A 15,366-nucleotide genomic window follows, 5' to 3' on the forward strand; every position below is an offset into this window, starting at 1 on the left:
CCGCCCTGCCCTGCGGCGGCCACACGGGGGCGCTTCTAAAGCGAGGGAGGGGTGCCTAGCCGGTCTACCGGGGGGGGGAGCAGGTAGGCCACGTGCAACGTGGCCGTCCCCTGCCAGCCAGCCAGCCTGCCTGCCTGCCTGCCTGCCGCTCCTAAACAAGGGACAGGTTTCTACCCGGTCTACCTGGGGGGGGGGGTTGGCAGGTAGGCAGACAGGCAAAGGACGGCCCCCCTGCCTCGCTAGCGGTCTACCTGGTCTACCTGGGAGAAGGCAGGCAGGCACGGGGGTGCTGCTAAAGCAAGGAACTGCCTTCAGCACAGACGTGACTCCTCGCATGCTCAGAGACTATTTCTTCTTTGTTACCGGAAACTCAAGGTGTAAAGAGTGGAATGGAAACCAGGCTGACTCCGCTCGCCCCCCCCCCATGCATGAGTATCACTTTCGGCAGCCCCGGCTTATCAATGCCTTCATGTGAGACGCAGCACCGGGCTGCTGGAAGCAGTTCTGCAGACCTTTGCGCTCGAGGCCAGGGGGTGTCAGAATGGAAACTATGGAGACTCAGGGACACCGCGAGAGGAGCTGAAATGCAGGACCTAAAGGGATGGAAGTAGGAGCAGCAGTGTCGGCAGAAAAGGAGGTTTGGGGCGGGGGTGGTGGTAGAAGAGACAAACTGGTTGGGGAATCTTTAGGGAGGCGGAGCTGCAGAGCGGCGAGGAGTTGGGGGAGGAAGGTTGCCTCTCGTGTTGGGGTGTGGCTCATGTTGGGGGGGTGTATGGCTCTGGAGGGTGCAGACTCCTCCCTCTCCTTAAAGGTTATGGGCCTTAGGACAACTGTTCCTTGCCAGTTGCAGCTCCTTCTGTGCCCCCTCCCTTGCCCTCAGGGCTGCCAAGAGATTAGCAAATCGATTGATTAACTGCCCAGCATCTAACTGATTAATCAATAAACCAACCAACACACTTTAAATGCATTTACATGCCGCAACACCTCAACTTTATAATGATGCTGCGAAAAAGGAGCGGATTAGTAACCAACGCTTTCTCTTCTTAAAAAATCTAACAAAAAACTTTCACTTCTTGCTGTTAGAAATAGTGGTCTCTCCTCGCCTCCCACTATTTGAATAGAAGCCCGGTACTTTCCTGCTATTATCTGAACCGAGTGCCTGGCGGGGATAGAGGAGGCTATGGAGGGAAATAGATGGCTAAGCGGAAGAGGCACTCTGAAAGGAGACCACTCTGTGGAGATTTGTTGATTTTATTTATTCAATTACTGTACGTGTATACCCCGCTTGATTGTAGAAAACATCAAAGCAGTTTGTAAAAAGATAAAGCCGTAAGATTATTAGTAAAAAACATTTTTAAAAAACTAAAAGCCAGCGACGAACAAAAAACAACCCAGCAATCTGAATAGCAGCAGGGGCCGAAAGGAGTGCAGTGAAAGCGCCTGCTGAAAACATTTTGCTTAGACGAGCCTGTCCAGATATTCAGCTTGCTGGTATGTTTTTTGTTCGCCGCTAGTTTTTAGAGTGCTTGGAGGGAGTTCCAGCGAGTATTGCAGGCACCTGTAACCGCGCCGGTTTCGCATGAAGGGAAGGACGGGACTTCCAGATCGGAGGGTTGCATTTTGCTTCCGATACTTACTGGAGCCCCAGAACCGTCTTCTAGAGTCTCTGGGGAGGGGAGAGAGGGCAAGCAGATTAAACCTCGGGTTGATGCCCCCCCCCGACGTCCTTCTTCATCTCATTCCTGACTTCAGCTCAGCTTCCTGCCCACCTGCCCGCTCGCCTCCTCCCTTGTCGGGATTTGCCAAGACACAGTAAAGCGAGAACACCTCAAAGGGCTGCTGAGAACATTACGGGGTTCAGGGAGCCCTCGGCTTCTAGTAAGGAAGGTCTTCATTTCTGATGGCTCCTCTGAAAGTGGGAACAGATGGGATCCTGGAATGGGGGGGGGGAATACATGCGCCCACCACCAACTCCGGGGAATAAAGGGGCGCATTTAGACGGACCGGCAGCACCCCTTCGAGCAGGACTTCAAAACGCCTGCAAGTTCATTGCTTCACACTGGGGGCGAAGCGGCCCAGACAGAGGGGGGGGGCATATGGGCCACTTGGCCGGGGCCTCCGATTCCAAAGGGGGCCTCGGTTAGCATAATGATCTATATTTTCCATTTTGTCTTTATATGCAGATACGGTTCAAGCCTTGTAATAAAATTATTTGTCAGCATAACTTTTGTGAAAATTATTTATATACTTATTTATAAGACTTCAGTTATCCCCAGGGTCAAAAAAAGGGGGGGGCACATTATCTACCTGGCCCAGGCCTCTGCCTTGCTCTGCAAGGCCCTGGGGCGAATTATGATCTGAAATCCTTCCAGTAAATACACAGAAGACAGGGAGGGAGGGAGGTCAGGTGGTTCAGTAGGTGTCTGCCCAGTGTTAACCTTTTTCCTTCCAGCCTTAACATCAACATCAGCCTTCGAGGTTAGAGCATCAGGATCACCCCAGCCAGTCGGATCACTGGGGCCGTTGCCTGTTGCTCGCCACCGACTGCAACGAGGCCTATTCAGTAGAGTCTGATAACATTCTCACAGCCTTCCCCACGTACCACTCCGTACATAGCAACAGGCACATTAGCTGGGGGTGGAGAGAAGATTGGGGAACTGCCTTTCCCCAGCAGCAACAGAGACCTCTGCCTGAACGCTGAGAAACAACAAATGCAGCATGAAACTAAAGCAATTCTTCGAGTCTCTTCTGGATCGTGCGGGGAACACGTATTGCATGAATGAAAAACGTGTTTGGGCTCCTTTAATATCTTTGGAAAGCTGCATTTTAGTGCCCCCCCCTATCTTAATTTCGACGCATTCTGATCTCAGAAAGTCCCTTATTGGGGGATGAGCTTTGAAGCCTTCTTGAACTGGCCAGCAGAGGGCGATATGGAATTTCGTTGCCATAGACTGGGTGGGGGGGCGGAGGGGTGGGGAGGGAAGAGTGTAAGGATCACAGGGAATTATTCCGGCTTGCTCCTTTGCAGCAGATGGCTCTGAAAGCACTTTGCAGCAAGCACTTCACCTTCATTAAAACAAAAGGGGGCAAATTAAAAACGAATCCGCGGAAGCGCATTTGGAGCCCCCGGGAAAACAGTTCCACGTGCCATCGTGTTCCTCGTCTTCGTTGTCCTCCTCGGCTGAGAGAAACCTCTCTTGCTCTGGAGGCAGAGGAAGCAAACGCGCATTTGGTGTAAAAGGAGACAAAACGTCTCCTCAGCCTCCATCAAAGTCCATTTTTGCAACATCAGGAACTTGTAGCCAGCAGCGGCTTGGCGTGGGTTGTCAGCACCCGGGGCAAGGCAAGTAATTTGCGCCCCCTAACCCGGGGCAAGGCAAGTAATTTGCGCTCCCTAACCCGGGGCAACAGGGGACGCGGGTGGGGCTGTGGGTAAAAGCCTCAGCGCCTAGGGCTTGCGGATCGAAAGGTCAGCGGTTCGAATCCCCGTGGCGGGGTGCTCTCCCGCTGCTCGGTCCCAGCGCCTGCCAACCTAGCAGTTCGAAAGCACCCCCGGGTGCAAGTAGATAAATAGGGACCGCTTACTGGCGGGAAGGTAAACGGCGTTTCCGTGTGCTGCGCTGGCTCGCCAGATGCAGCTTTGTCACGCTGGCCACGTGACCCAGAAGTGTCTCTGGACAGCGCTGGCCCCCGGCCTCTTGAGTGAGATGGGCGCACAACCCCAGAGTCTGTCAAGACTGGCCCTTACGGGCAGGGGTACCTTTACCTTTACCTTTAACCCGGGGCAAGGCAAGTAATTTGCGCCCCCTAACCCCTAACCTGCCGCCGCTGCCAGCTTCTTCTTGCTGCTGCCTGGGCTGGGGTATTTACGGTAAGGTAGCCGCCCAAACGACGCCGCTTGCCCGGAGGAGGAGGAGGGCAGAGAGGCGAGGAAAATGCAACAAGGCCCAGCAGCTGCAGTAGCAGCGGTGGTGGCGGGGGGCTGTGAGGAGGGGCTGCCTGGCACGCCCTCCGCGGCCCTGATGCGCGGGGACCGCGACGAGCGCTGAGAGCCGCTGCCTGCTGGACGCGCGCACAGCTCGTCGGTTCCGCGAGACATGGGGCTCTGCTACAGCCTGCGCCCGAGGCTCTTCGGCGACTCCGGAGGTGGCGAGCGCGCCCCCCCAGATGTTGCGCCCAGTGCGGCCGGCCCCCCTGCACCCCCCACGCTACGCCACTGGTAGCCAGGCCTCACCTCTGAAGATCCGCATCCAACTTCTGTGACGAAACATGCCAGATGGGTTTCTCTTATGAAAAGGTGACTGCCAGTCCTGTGTCGCAGTGCCGGATTTACGTATAAGCTAAACAAGCTATAGCTTAGGGCCCTACTCTCTTGGGGACCCCCACAAAATTAAAAGAGGGAAAAAACCCAGATTTACATTTCCAAAATATAAGATAAAAAAGAAACAAAATAAAACCTACCTACAGCAACAGTGTTTTGTGTTGTGTATGGACCTATTAAATTACCAGCGAGGGGTGAACGGCAGCGGCCGGGGCGGCGGTCGGTCAGAGTTCCGTGCCCGCGCGGCTGTCTGCCTGCCTGCTCCCCCAAGCCCCCGGTTGACCGGCTAGGCACCCCTCCCTCGCTTTAGGAGCGCCCCCGTGTGGCCGGCGAAAGGCAGGGCGGCCGTTCCTTGCCTGCCTTCTCCCAGGTAGACCGGGTAGGCGCCGGTTCCTTGCTTTAGGAGCGCCCTCGTGTGGCCAGCATGGTAAGGGCAGGGCAAACTTCTTCGTATCCCTATTGTTGTGCTTGCTTTCGTGCGTGCGGTAGAAATGGGGGATGCGTGTGTGTGTGCGGCTGCCTGCCTGCCCACCCGCCTCCTTCTCTCTCCGTGATCTATTTTGAGTCTGTCTCTCTCTCCCCCACCCGCAAGCACAATGGGGGTGGTAGATTCTTGGGTGTGCAGGAGAAGAGGCACCTCGGCAGAGAGGGCAGCACCAGGCAGGCAGGCAGGCAAGCACACAATAGCCAGTGTGGTGTAGTGGTTAAGAGTGGTAGACTCCTAATCTGGTGAACCGGCTTCGTGTCTGCAGTTGCTGGGTGACCTTGTGCTAGTCACACTTCTCTGAAGTCTCTCGGCCCCACTCACCTCACAGAGTGTTTGTTGTGGGGGAGGAAGGGAAAGGAGAATGTTAGCTGCTTTGAGACTCCTTCGGGTAGTGATAAAGCAGGATACCAAATCCATGTATACCGGAACCTGGCCCTTTGTTTAGGAGCGCCAGGCGGGCGGCAGGTAGGCAGTGGGCCAGCGGGGGGTCGGCGGGCGGCAGGTAGGCAGGCAGGCAGGCAGGCAGGGAGTGTGGCCGTACCCTGCCTGCCTTGCTCCAGGTAGACTGGGTAGGAACGCACACACGGACGATCATGACAATAGGAAGAAGAAGAAGAAGAAGAAGAAGAAGAAGAAGAAGAAGAAGAAGAAGAAGAAGAAGAAGAAGAAGAAGAAGAAGAAGAAGAAGAAGAAGAAGAAGAAAAGACAGCTGCCCTGCCCTTACCATGCTGGCCACACGAGGGCGCTCCTAAACACGGGCCAGGTTATTACCCGGTCTACCTGGGTGGGGGGGGAGGCAGGCAGCGAGTAGACCGGCGAGAGGTGCCGAACCGTATGCCAGGTAGTCCGGCAGAGTCGCGCTCTCGGGTGGGTAGACCGGGAAGCCCCACAATCAGGAAGACCGGTAAGCCCCAGCCTTCCCGGCTGGTAGACCGGAGGGGAGCCCCGGGCCGGAGACCGGGCAACGGAGCCAGCTCCTCCGGCGGGAAGACCGGGCTTCCCAAGGTCCGGCGCCCAGTAGACCGGCCAGCGGTTCCGCGCCATGCGCCAGGTAGTCCGGCAGAGTCGCGCTTTCCGGTGGGTAGACCGGGAAGCCCCACGATCTCTGAGGACAGGCAAGCCCCAGCCTTCTCGGCAGGAAAACAGGAGGGGAGCAGAGGGACGGGAGACCGGGTAACGCCGCAGCTCCTACGGCAGGTAGACCGGGAAGGCTCCCTTCCTCGGAGGTAGACCGGCAAGACCCAGCCTCCATGTCCCCCTTCCTCTGTGGCGGTCCAGGCCGGGCATTCAGTGGGTAGACTAGGAGGTCCCGCGTTCTCTTCAAGGCCCAGCCCCCCGGCCGGCAGACTCCTCCGGCGATGAGCTAGACCCGGCCGCCGCCCAGGAAAACGACCAGCGCTTCCGCTCCTTCCGCCGGGAAGACCGGCCCACCAACGCCAGGAAGACCGGCCGGTAGACCGGGGCCACCGGCAACCTCGCCCCCTGGACCGGGCAGGGGTCGGACCCACACAGACGCCCGGAAGCCTGCCCTTCTCCGGACTTCGGACCCTCCGCCCGTCGCCGAGAAGCAGAGCCGGCGCCGGCAAAGGTCTACCGCCGACCCGGCGCATGGGTAGACCGGCACGACCGGGGAGCCGCGGAGCCCATTGCCGGAGTGATTATGCCGCGTCTGGCCGCCAGGGGCTTCCGAGACGTCGGCCTGCCGCGGCGCCGGCGCCGGTGCCCGAGACGTCGTGGGCTCTCGCCGGGCAAGGACGGCATGCGCGCGGAGATTTCTGGCGACAGGGTTTTCAGGACCCTCTGGAGAACCGCAGACGACCCAACCGCGCTCCCCGGCCAGTGTGGACCCACGGCGGGGGCAGGCGCGGCGTCTGACGCGGTACTTCTGGTTGAACCGAAGACGACCCAACCGCGCTCCCCGGCCAGTGTAGACCCACGGCGGGGGCAGGCGCGGTGTCCGACGCGGTTCTTCCGGGGGGAACCGAAGACGACCCAACCGCGCTCCACGGCCAGTGTAGACCCACGGCGCGGGGCAGGCGCGGCGTCCGACGCGGTTCCCTCGGAGCAGCGGTGAGCGGCCTCCTTCTCCGATCGCGTGCCACTGGCCTTCGGGTCTCTGCCGGGAGAGGGGCGGTGAGGTGGGAGAGCGGCTGGCGGCGGGCTGCGATCCCGGCTCCAGGACCTGGGACCCTCGAGCGGCCCCTGTGCTCCCGTGGCCGCGGCAGCGTTTCCCAGCTTCTCGCGGGAGTGAGGGTGGGGACTGCCCCGTGGTGGGGTGGACCCTGCGCTCGGTTAGTGGGGACAGGGCCCATGTTGTTATATGCGTACGGGACCGGGCAGCGACGGTCGCATTGGGGAGACTCTCTGTGGGCCGGTGGCGACCGGTGTTCAGGCGGAGTGGAAGACTCCCCTTCCAAGCGTCCGTCCGGTGTTTTGTCGCACGGCGGGTAGACCGGGCTCACCGAGGTCCAAATTCCAAGTAGGCAGGCCAGCGGTTCCCCTTGGACCGACGCCTCGGGAAGCCGTTTCTATTCTGAGGTAGACCTGGAAGCCCTAGCCCTGCGACGAGCAGGCAGGCAGAGCCGCTCCTTACACTCGGTAGACCGGGAAGCCTCCCGTTTTCTGCGGAGGGCCGTCGAGCCAGCATATCACCCACACAGCGAGTAGACACGACGTACAGCGGTTCCAGCGTCCCGGTCATGTGGACCGGCGCCTCCCGGCCCCAAGTAGGGCAGACATGAAAGTCCCAGCCCCTCCGGCGGGTAGACGGGGTGAGGTGAACGAGGGACACGGCGAGCAGCCTGGGTAGCCGTCAGGATGATCGGGAAGCCTCCCGTTCTCGGAGGTAAACCGGCAAGTCCCAGTCTCCCCGGCCCGGCTAGTAAAACGTGCAGCGGTTCCAGTCCGGCCGTCAGGTGGACCGGCGCTTACCAGCCCCAAGCAGGGGAGACCGGGAAGCCGTCTGTCCTCGAGGAAGAGCTGGAAGCCCCAGCCCGGCAGGCAGGAAGGCAGGCAGGCAGGCAGGCAGGCAGGAGTGAGCGTGGACGCGAGGAGCCCAACGGGCCTCCGTCGGGCCGACCGGGAAGTCCTCCTTCCTCAGAGGTAGAGCGGCAAGACCCAGCCTCCCTGGCCGGCGACTGGAAGGGAAGCCAAGGGCCGGCAGAAAGGGGTGACCGTGGACGCGAGAAGCAGACTGGGCCTTCGGTCGGTAGACCGGGAGGCCCCCCGTCCTTGGCAGGCTGGCAGACTGGGGGGGATAGCGGTGGCAGGCACAGCAGCGAGGCAGGCCTGCGGCACGCCTTTCCCTACTCTCAGGTAGACCGGATTCCCCCTCCTCCCTTTGCTTTTCGGCGCTCCTGGCCGTGCGGGGTAGAGATCCCCTTCTTGAGCAGGACCCCCGTGCCCGCCTCCCTCCAGGTAGACCGGGTAAGAAACTGGCCCTTCGTATATAAGCGATAGGCGGGCGGGAGAGAGGCAGGTAGCCAGGCAGGCAGGCAGGCTCGCGGGGTGCCTGTGTCCTGCCTGCCTCCCTTCCCCAGTTAGACCGGGTAAGAACCTGGCCCTTTGTATAGAAGCGCCAAGCGGGCGGCAGGCAGGCAGGTAGGGAGCGTGGACGTCCAATTCCTGCCTGCCTGCCTCCACCTTCAGGTAGACCGGGTAAGAACCTGGCCCTTTGTATAGAAGCGCCAAGCTGGCGGGAGAGAGGCAGGTAGGCAGGGAGCGTGGCAGGCAGGCAGGCAGGCAGGCAGGCAGGCAGGCAGGCAGGCAGGCAGGAAGGCAGGCAGGCAGGCAGGCAGGCAGGCAGGCGGGTAGGCTGGCAAGGCCGCTCCTTCCAGTTGGTAGACCGGGAAGACACACGTTCTCTGAGGAAGACCGGCAAGACGCAGCCTTCCTGGCTGGTAGACCGGAGGGAAGCCAAGGGCAGGGAGACCGGGCAACGCCGCCAGCCCCTCCCCGGTAAACCGGGCTCACCGAGGTCCGGCGCACAGTAGACCGGCCAGCGGTTGCGCCCCGTGCTCCAGGTAGTCCGGCAGAGCTGCGCTTTCCCGAGGGTAGACCGGGAAGCCCCACGCTCTCGGAAGAAGACCGGCAAGACCCAACCTGCCCACCTCCGCCGGCGACTAGACCGGGAAGCCGCACCAGGCCCAAGAAGGGTAGACCGGGAAGACGTATCTCCTCCGAGGAAGAACTGGAAGCCTCAGGCAATGCTGCGAGCAGGCAGGCAGGCAGGCAGGCAGGGGCGCTCCTTCCAGTTGGTAGGACGGGAAGCCGCACGTTCTCTGAGGAAGACCGGCAAGATCCAGCCTTCCTGGCAGGTGGACCGGAGGGAAGCCAAGGGCCGGGAGACCGGGCAACGCCGCCAGCCCCTCCGGCTGGGAGACCGGACTCACCAAGGTCTGACGCCCAGTAGACCGGCCAGCGGTTCCTCGCCGTACTCCAGGTAGCCCGGCAGAGCCGCGCTTTCCGGCACGTAGACCGGAAAGCCTCCCCTCTTCGAAGGCTTGTAGACTGGGCAGAGGCGCCAGCCCCCCAACCTAGTGGACCGGCGCCTCCCGGCCCCATGGATTGTAGACCGGGAAGCCGTTTCTCCTCTTATGTAGACCTGGAAGCCCCAGACACTGCGGCGGGCGAGCAGGCAGGCAGGCAGGGTGGCCGTCCGCTCCCTGCCTTCCAGGTAGACCGGGCAAGAGCCTGTTTCTTGGTTTAGGAGCGCTGGGCAGGCGGGAGGCAGCAGCCAGGCAGGCAGGCAGGCAGGGCATGGTGTGCGTGGACGCGAGGAGCCCACCGGGCCTAACACCGAGTAGACCGGCCAGCGGTGCCGCGCCGTACACCAGGAAGCTTGGCAGAGGCGCACTTTCCGGTGGGAAGACCGGGAAGCCTCCCTTCCTCAGAGGTAGACCGGCAGGACCCAGCCTCCACGGCCAGCAGAACCCGGGGCCGGGAGAACGGGCACCGCTGCCAGCCCCGGGCCAGACCAGGGTGACATTGGACGCAAGAAGCAGAGGGGCCTTCGGTCGGTAGACCGGGAGGCCCCCCGTTCTCGGAAGGGGGCCGGCAAGGCCCAGCCTCCATGGATGACTGGGGGGGACAGCGGTCGCAGGACCAGCCGCCGCCGGGAGTACCGGGGCCCTCGCAAGTAGACCGGGCGGTCGGCGGACCTCCGGGGAGGACCGGAAAGCCCCAGCCGCCTCGAACGGGCGGAGAATGGGGGGACCGGGCAGCGGACAGACCTCCCTGCGGTAGACCGGGAAAGCCTTCCGTCCTCGGAAGGGGACCACCACATCCCAGCTTCCCTGGGCGGTAGTGGATCGTGGGTGGGGAGCGAGAGCAGCCAGCGGCCGCAGGAAGAACGGGCCAGGCTGCCGGCTGCTCCGGCGGGGGAGGCAGGCAGGGGACATCCACGCTCCCTACCTGCCCGCCTGCCTGCCGCCGCCTGGCGCTTCTATACAAAGGGCCAGGTTCTTACCCGGTTTACCTGGGGGGGAGGCCGGCAGGCGGCAGGCAGGCAGGCAGGCAGGCAGGCAGGCAGGCAGGGAGGGGACGTCCACGCTCCCTCCCTCCCTCCCTGCCTGCCTGCCTGCTTGCGTGCCTGCCGCCCGCCTGGCGCTTCAATACAAAGGGCCAGGTTCTTAGCCGGTCTACCTGGGGAAGGGAGGCAGGCAGCACACAGGCACCCCGCCAGCCTGCCTGCCTGCCTGCCGGCTCCCCGGCGCTTCTATACAAAGGGCCAGGTTCTTAGCCGGTCTACCTGGGTAAGGGAGGCAGACAGGACACAGGCTGCACGTCACTTCAACACAAAGGGACAGGTTCCTAAACGGTCTACCTGCAGGAAGGCAGGCATGGAATGGCCACGCTCCCTTCCTGCCGCCCGCCTGGCGGTTCTATACAAAGGGCCAGGTTCTTAGCCGGTCTACCTGGGGAAGGGAGGCAGGCAGGACACAGGCACGCCAAAAGCCTGCCTCCCGCCCGCCCGCCTGGCTCTTCTAGACAAAGGGCCAGGTTCTTACCCGGTCTACCTGGGGACGGGAGGCGATCACGGGGGTTCTGCTTAAGAAGGGGACCTCTTACTTGCAGGTTCAGGAGCGAGCAAAAGCAAAGGGAGGACGAGGGCCCGGTCTACCTGCGACTAGGGAAAGGCGTGCCGCAGGCCTGCCCCACTTTATTACTAACAGGCCAGGTAGACCGGAATGCCTCCCCCTTCGAAGGCTTGTAGACCGGGCAGCGGCTCCAGCCCCCCCGCCTAGTGGACCGGCGCCTCCCGGCCCCATGGAGGGTAGACCGGGAAGCCGTTTCTCCTCTTAGGTAGACCTGGAAGCCCCAGACCCTGCGGCGGGCGGGCGGGCGGGCGGGCGGGCGGGCGGGCGAGCAGGCAGGCAGGCAGGCAGGCAGGGTGGCCGTCCGCTCCCTGCCTTCCAGGTAGACCGGGCAAGAGCCTGTCTCTGCATGCTCCACGTCCCACAAAGGAACGCACGCACGCACGCCAAGGCTTTTCTCCCATGCCGTCCATGCGAGGATGCACGCACGCACGCCCTCACCCGTCCCGTCCCCTCCCTCGCCTACTTGCTGCGCTGCCGCCAAGCGGCCGTCTACAAAGTCACCGAGTTCTACGGCAGCTGTCGCCACGAACCCCACCCACCCTTGGCGATGTCGTCGGGTTACAGCGACCGGGTAGACCTGCAGGCTCCATAGGGGGCAGGGGCAGGTAGACCGGGAAGCCCTCCGTCCTCCGTAGTAGACCGGCAAGCCGCAGCCTCTCCGGCGGGTAGACCGGGGGGCCGGCGAGCAGATTGTCCGACACGGAAACCCCCACCGATCTCGGAGGTAGACCGGCAAGCCCCAGCCTTCCAGGACGGTAGACCGGAGGGCAGCCGAGGGCCGGGAGACCGGGCATCGCCGCCAGCCCCTCCGCGGGAAGACCGGGCTTCCCGAGGTCCGGCGCCCAGTAGACCGGCCAGCGGTTGCGCCCCGTGCTCCAGGTAGTCCGGCAGAGCTGGACGCCCCAGGCACTGCAGCGAGCAGGCAGGCAGGCAGGCAGGCAGGCAGGCAGGCAGGCAGGCTGGCAGGGCCGCTCCTTCCAGTTGGTAGACCGGGAAGCCGCACGTTCTCGGAGGAAGACCGGCAAGACCCAGCCTTCCTGGACGGTAGACCGGAGGGAAGCCGAGGGCCGGGAGACCGGGCAACGCCGCCAGCCCCTCCGACCGGTAGACCGGACTCACCGAGGTCGGGCGCCCAGTAGACCGGCCAGCGGTTCCGCGCCGTGCACCAGGTAGTCCGGCAGAGCCGCGTTTTCCGGCGGGTAGACCGGGAAGCCCCCACGATCTCTGAGGAAGACCGGCAAACGCCAGCCTTCCCGGCCGGGAGGGAAGCCGAGGGCCGGGAGACCGGGCAACGCCGCCAGCCCCTCCGACCGGTAGACCGGACTCACCGAGGTCGGGCGCCCAGTAGACCGGCCAGCGGTTCTGCGCCGTACGCCAGGTAGCCCGGCAGAGCCGCGCTTTCCGGCAGGTAGACCGGAAAGCCTCCCCCCTTCGAAGGCTTGTAGACCGGGCAGCGGCTCCAGCCCCCCCGCCTAGTGGACCGGCGCCTCCCGGCCCCATGGAGGGTAGACCGGGAAGCCGTTTCTCCTCTTAGGTAGACCTGGAAGCCCCAGACCCTGCGGCGGGCGGGCGGGCGGGCGGGCGGGCGGGCGAGCAGGCAGGCAGGCAGGGTGGCCGTCCGCTCCCTGCCTTCCAGGTAGACCGGGCAAGAGCCTGTTTCTTGGTTTAGGAGCGCTGGGCAGGCGGCAGGCAGCAGCCAGGCAGGCAGGCAGCCAGGCAGGGCGTGGTGTGCGTGGACGCGAGGAGCCCACCGGGCCTGACACCGAGTGGACCGGTCAGCGGTGCCGCGCCGTACGCCAGGAAGCCTGGCAGAGGCGCCCTTTCCGGCAGGTAGACCGGGAAGCCCCACGATCTCGGACGAAGACCGGCAAGACCCAGCCTTCCCGGGCGGTAGACCGGAGGGGAGCCCAGGGCCGGGAGACCGGGCTTCCCGAGGTCCGGGGCCCAGTAGACCGGCCAGCTGTTGCGCGCCGTGCGCCAGGTAGTCCGTCGAAGCCGCGCTTTCCGGTGGGTAGACCGGGAAGCCCCACGATCTCGGAGGAAGACCGGCAAGCCCCAGCCTTATCCGCCGGTAGACCACCGGAGGGGAGCCGAGGGCCGGGAGACCGGGCAACGTCGCCTGCCCCTCCGGCGGGTCGACCGGGAAGCCTCCCTTCCTCGGAGGTAGACCGGCAGGACCCAGCCTCCACGGCCAGCAGAACCTGGGGCCGGGAGACCGGGCACCGCTGCCAGCCCCGGGCCATACCAGGGTGACCTTGGACACGAGAAGCAGACCGGGCCTTTGGTCGGTAGACCGGGAGGCCCCCCGTTCTCGGAAGACTTGGGGGGGGGGACAGCGCAGGCCCGGCCGCCGCCGGGAGTACCGGGGCCCTCGCGAGTAGACCGGGCGGTCGGCGGACCTCCGGGGAGGACCGGAAAGCCCCAGCCGCCTCGGCCGGGCGGAGAACGGGGAGACCGGGCAGCGGACAGACCTCCCTGCGGTAGACCGGGAAAGCCTTCCGTCCTCGGAAGGGGACCGCCACGTCCCAGCTTCCCTGGCCGGTAGTGTACCGTGGGGGGGGAGCGAGAGCAGCCAGCGGCCGCAGGAAGAACGGGCCAGGCTGCCGGCCCCTCCGGCGGGGAGCTAGACCCGGCCGCCCCCCAGGAAAACGTCCAGCGCTTCCCCTCCTTCCGCCGGGAAGACCGGCCCACCCACCCCCGCTTGCCGGCCGGTAGACCGGGGCCACCGGCAACCTCGCCCCTGGATCGGGCAGGGGCCGGACCCACACAGACGCTCGGAAGCCTGCCCTTCTACGGCCTTCGCACCCTCCGCCAACCGCTCTCGCCTCGCCTCCATCCGCCTCCCGTTCTCGGAGGTAGACCGGCAAGCCCCAGTCTCGCCGGCCCGGCTAGGAGACCGGGCAGCTGTTCCAGTCCGGCCGTCAGGTGGACCGGCGCTTCCCAGCCCCAAGCAGGGGAGAACGGGAAGCCGTCTGTCCTCGAGGTAGAGCTGGAAGCCCCAGTCCGGCAGGCAGGCAGGCAGGCAGGCAGGCAGGCGTGAGCGTGGACGCGAGGAGCCCACCGGGCCTCCGTCGGGCCGACCGGGAAGTCTCCCTTCCTCGGAGGTAGACCGGCAAGACGCAGCCTCCCCGGCCGGCCGACTGGAGTGGAAGCCCAGGGATGGGAGACCGGGGTGACCGTGGACGCGAGAAGCAGACTGGGCCTTGGCTGGGTAGACCGGGAGGCACTCCGTTCTCGGAAGGGGGCCGACAAGGCCCAGCTTCCCCGGCCGGCCGGCCGGCCGGCCGACTGGAGGGGTGCCCAAGGCCGGGAGACCCGGGGGACCGTGGACGCGAGAAGCAGACTGGGCCTTGGCTGGGTAGACCGGGAGGCACCCCGTTCTCGGAAGGGGGCCCGGCAAGGCCAGGGGGGGGGACGACAGCGTTCGCAGGCCCGCCCGCCCGCCCGCCCTTTCCGCCGGGAAGACCGTGGCCCTGGCAAGTAGACCGGGCGGTCGGCAGGCCTCCGGCGGGTAGACCGGGGAGGACCGCAAAGCCCCAGCCGCAGGAAGAACGGGCCGCGCTGCCGGCCCCTCCGGCGGGGAGCTAGACCCGGCCGCCCCCCAGGAAAACGGCCGGCGCTTCCGCCCTTTCCGCCGCCGGGAAGACCGGCCGAGCCAACCCCGCTTGCCGGCCGGTAGACCGGGGCCACCGGCAACCTCTCTTCCCCTGGAGAAGGCAGGGGCCGGACCCACACAGACGCCCGTAAGCCTGCCCTTCTCCGGCCTTCGCACCCTCCCTCCGCCCGTCGCCGAGAAGCAGAGGCCGGGCGCCGGGAACGGTCTACCGCCGCCCCGGCGCACGGGTAGACCGGCACGACCGGGAAGCCGCGGAGCCTCTTGCCGGAGCGAGTCTGCCGCGTCTGGCCGCCAGGGGCTTCCGAGACGCCGGCCTGGCGCGGCGCTGGCGCCGGGGCCCGAGACGCCGCGCATGGGTAGACCGGCACGACCGGGGAGCCGCGGAGCCTCTTGCCGGAGCGAGTCTGCCGCGTCTGGCCGCCAGGGGCTTCCGAGACGTCGGCCTGCCGCGGCGCCGGCGCCGGTGCCCGAGACGCCGTGGGCTCTCGCCGGGCAAGGACGGCATGCGCGCGGAGATTTCTGGCGACAGGGTTTTCAGGACCCTCTGGAGAACCGCAGATGACCCAACCGCGCTCCCCGGCCAGTGTGGACCCACGGCGGGGGCAGGCGCGGCGTCTGACGCGGTACTTCTGGTTGAACCGAAGACGACCCAACCGCGCTCCACGGCCAGTGTAGACCCACGGCAGGGGCAGGCGCGGCGTCCGACGCGGTTCTTCCGGGGGGAACCGAAGACGACCCAACCGCGCTCCACGGCCAGTGTAGACCCACGGCGCGGGGCAGGCGCGGCGTCCGACGCGGTTCCCTCGGAGCAGCGGCGAGCGGCCTCCTTCTCCGATCCCGTGCC

At 64.7% G+C, this 15,366-nt stretch overlaps 1 protein-coding gene across 1 annotated transcript in view; it reads right to left on the reverse strand.

The window, feature by feature from the left end:
* Positions 1–13,529: 13,529 nt before the first annotated feature.
* The window catches only part of LOC128401985 (collagen alpha-1(I) chain-like), a 5,372-nt gene continuing 3,535 nt past the window's right edge, over positions 13,530–15,366 (reverse strand). The window contains exons 2-4 of the mRNA XM_053365667.1: positions 15,150–15,366; positions 14,679–15,066; positions 13,530–14,613 (exon numbers count right to left, since the gene is read on the reverse strand). The exon at positions 15,150–15,366 is cut by the window's right edge and continues 821 nt beyond it. Of these exons, the coding sequence (XP_053221642.1) occupies positions 13,530–14,613; positions 14,679–15,066; positions 15,150–15,366 (1,689 nt within the window). The remainder of the gene's footprint in view (positions 14,614–14,678; positions 15,067–15,149) is intronic.

Source organism: Podarcis raffonei, chromosome 14 (genome assembly GCF_027172205.1).
Source record: "Podarcis raffonei isolate rPodRaf1 chromosome 14, rPodRaf1.pri, whole genome shotgun sequence".
Taxonomy (NCBI): domain Eukaryota; kingdom Metazoa; phylum Chordata; class Lepidosauria; order Squamata; family Lacertidae; genus Podarcis; species Podarcis raffonei.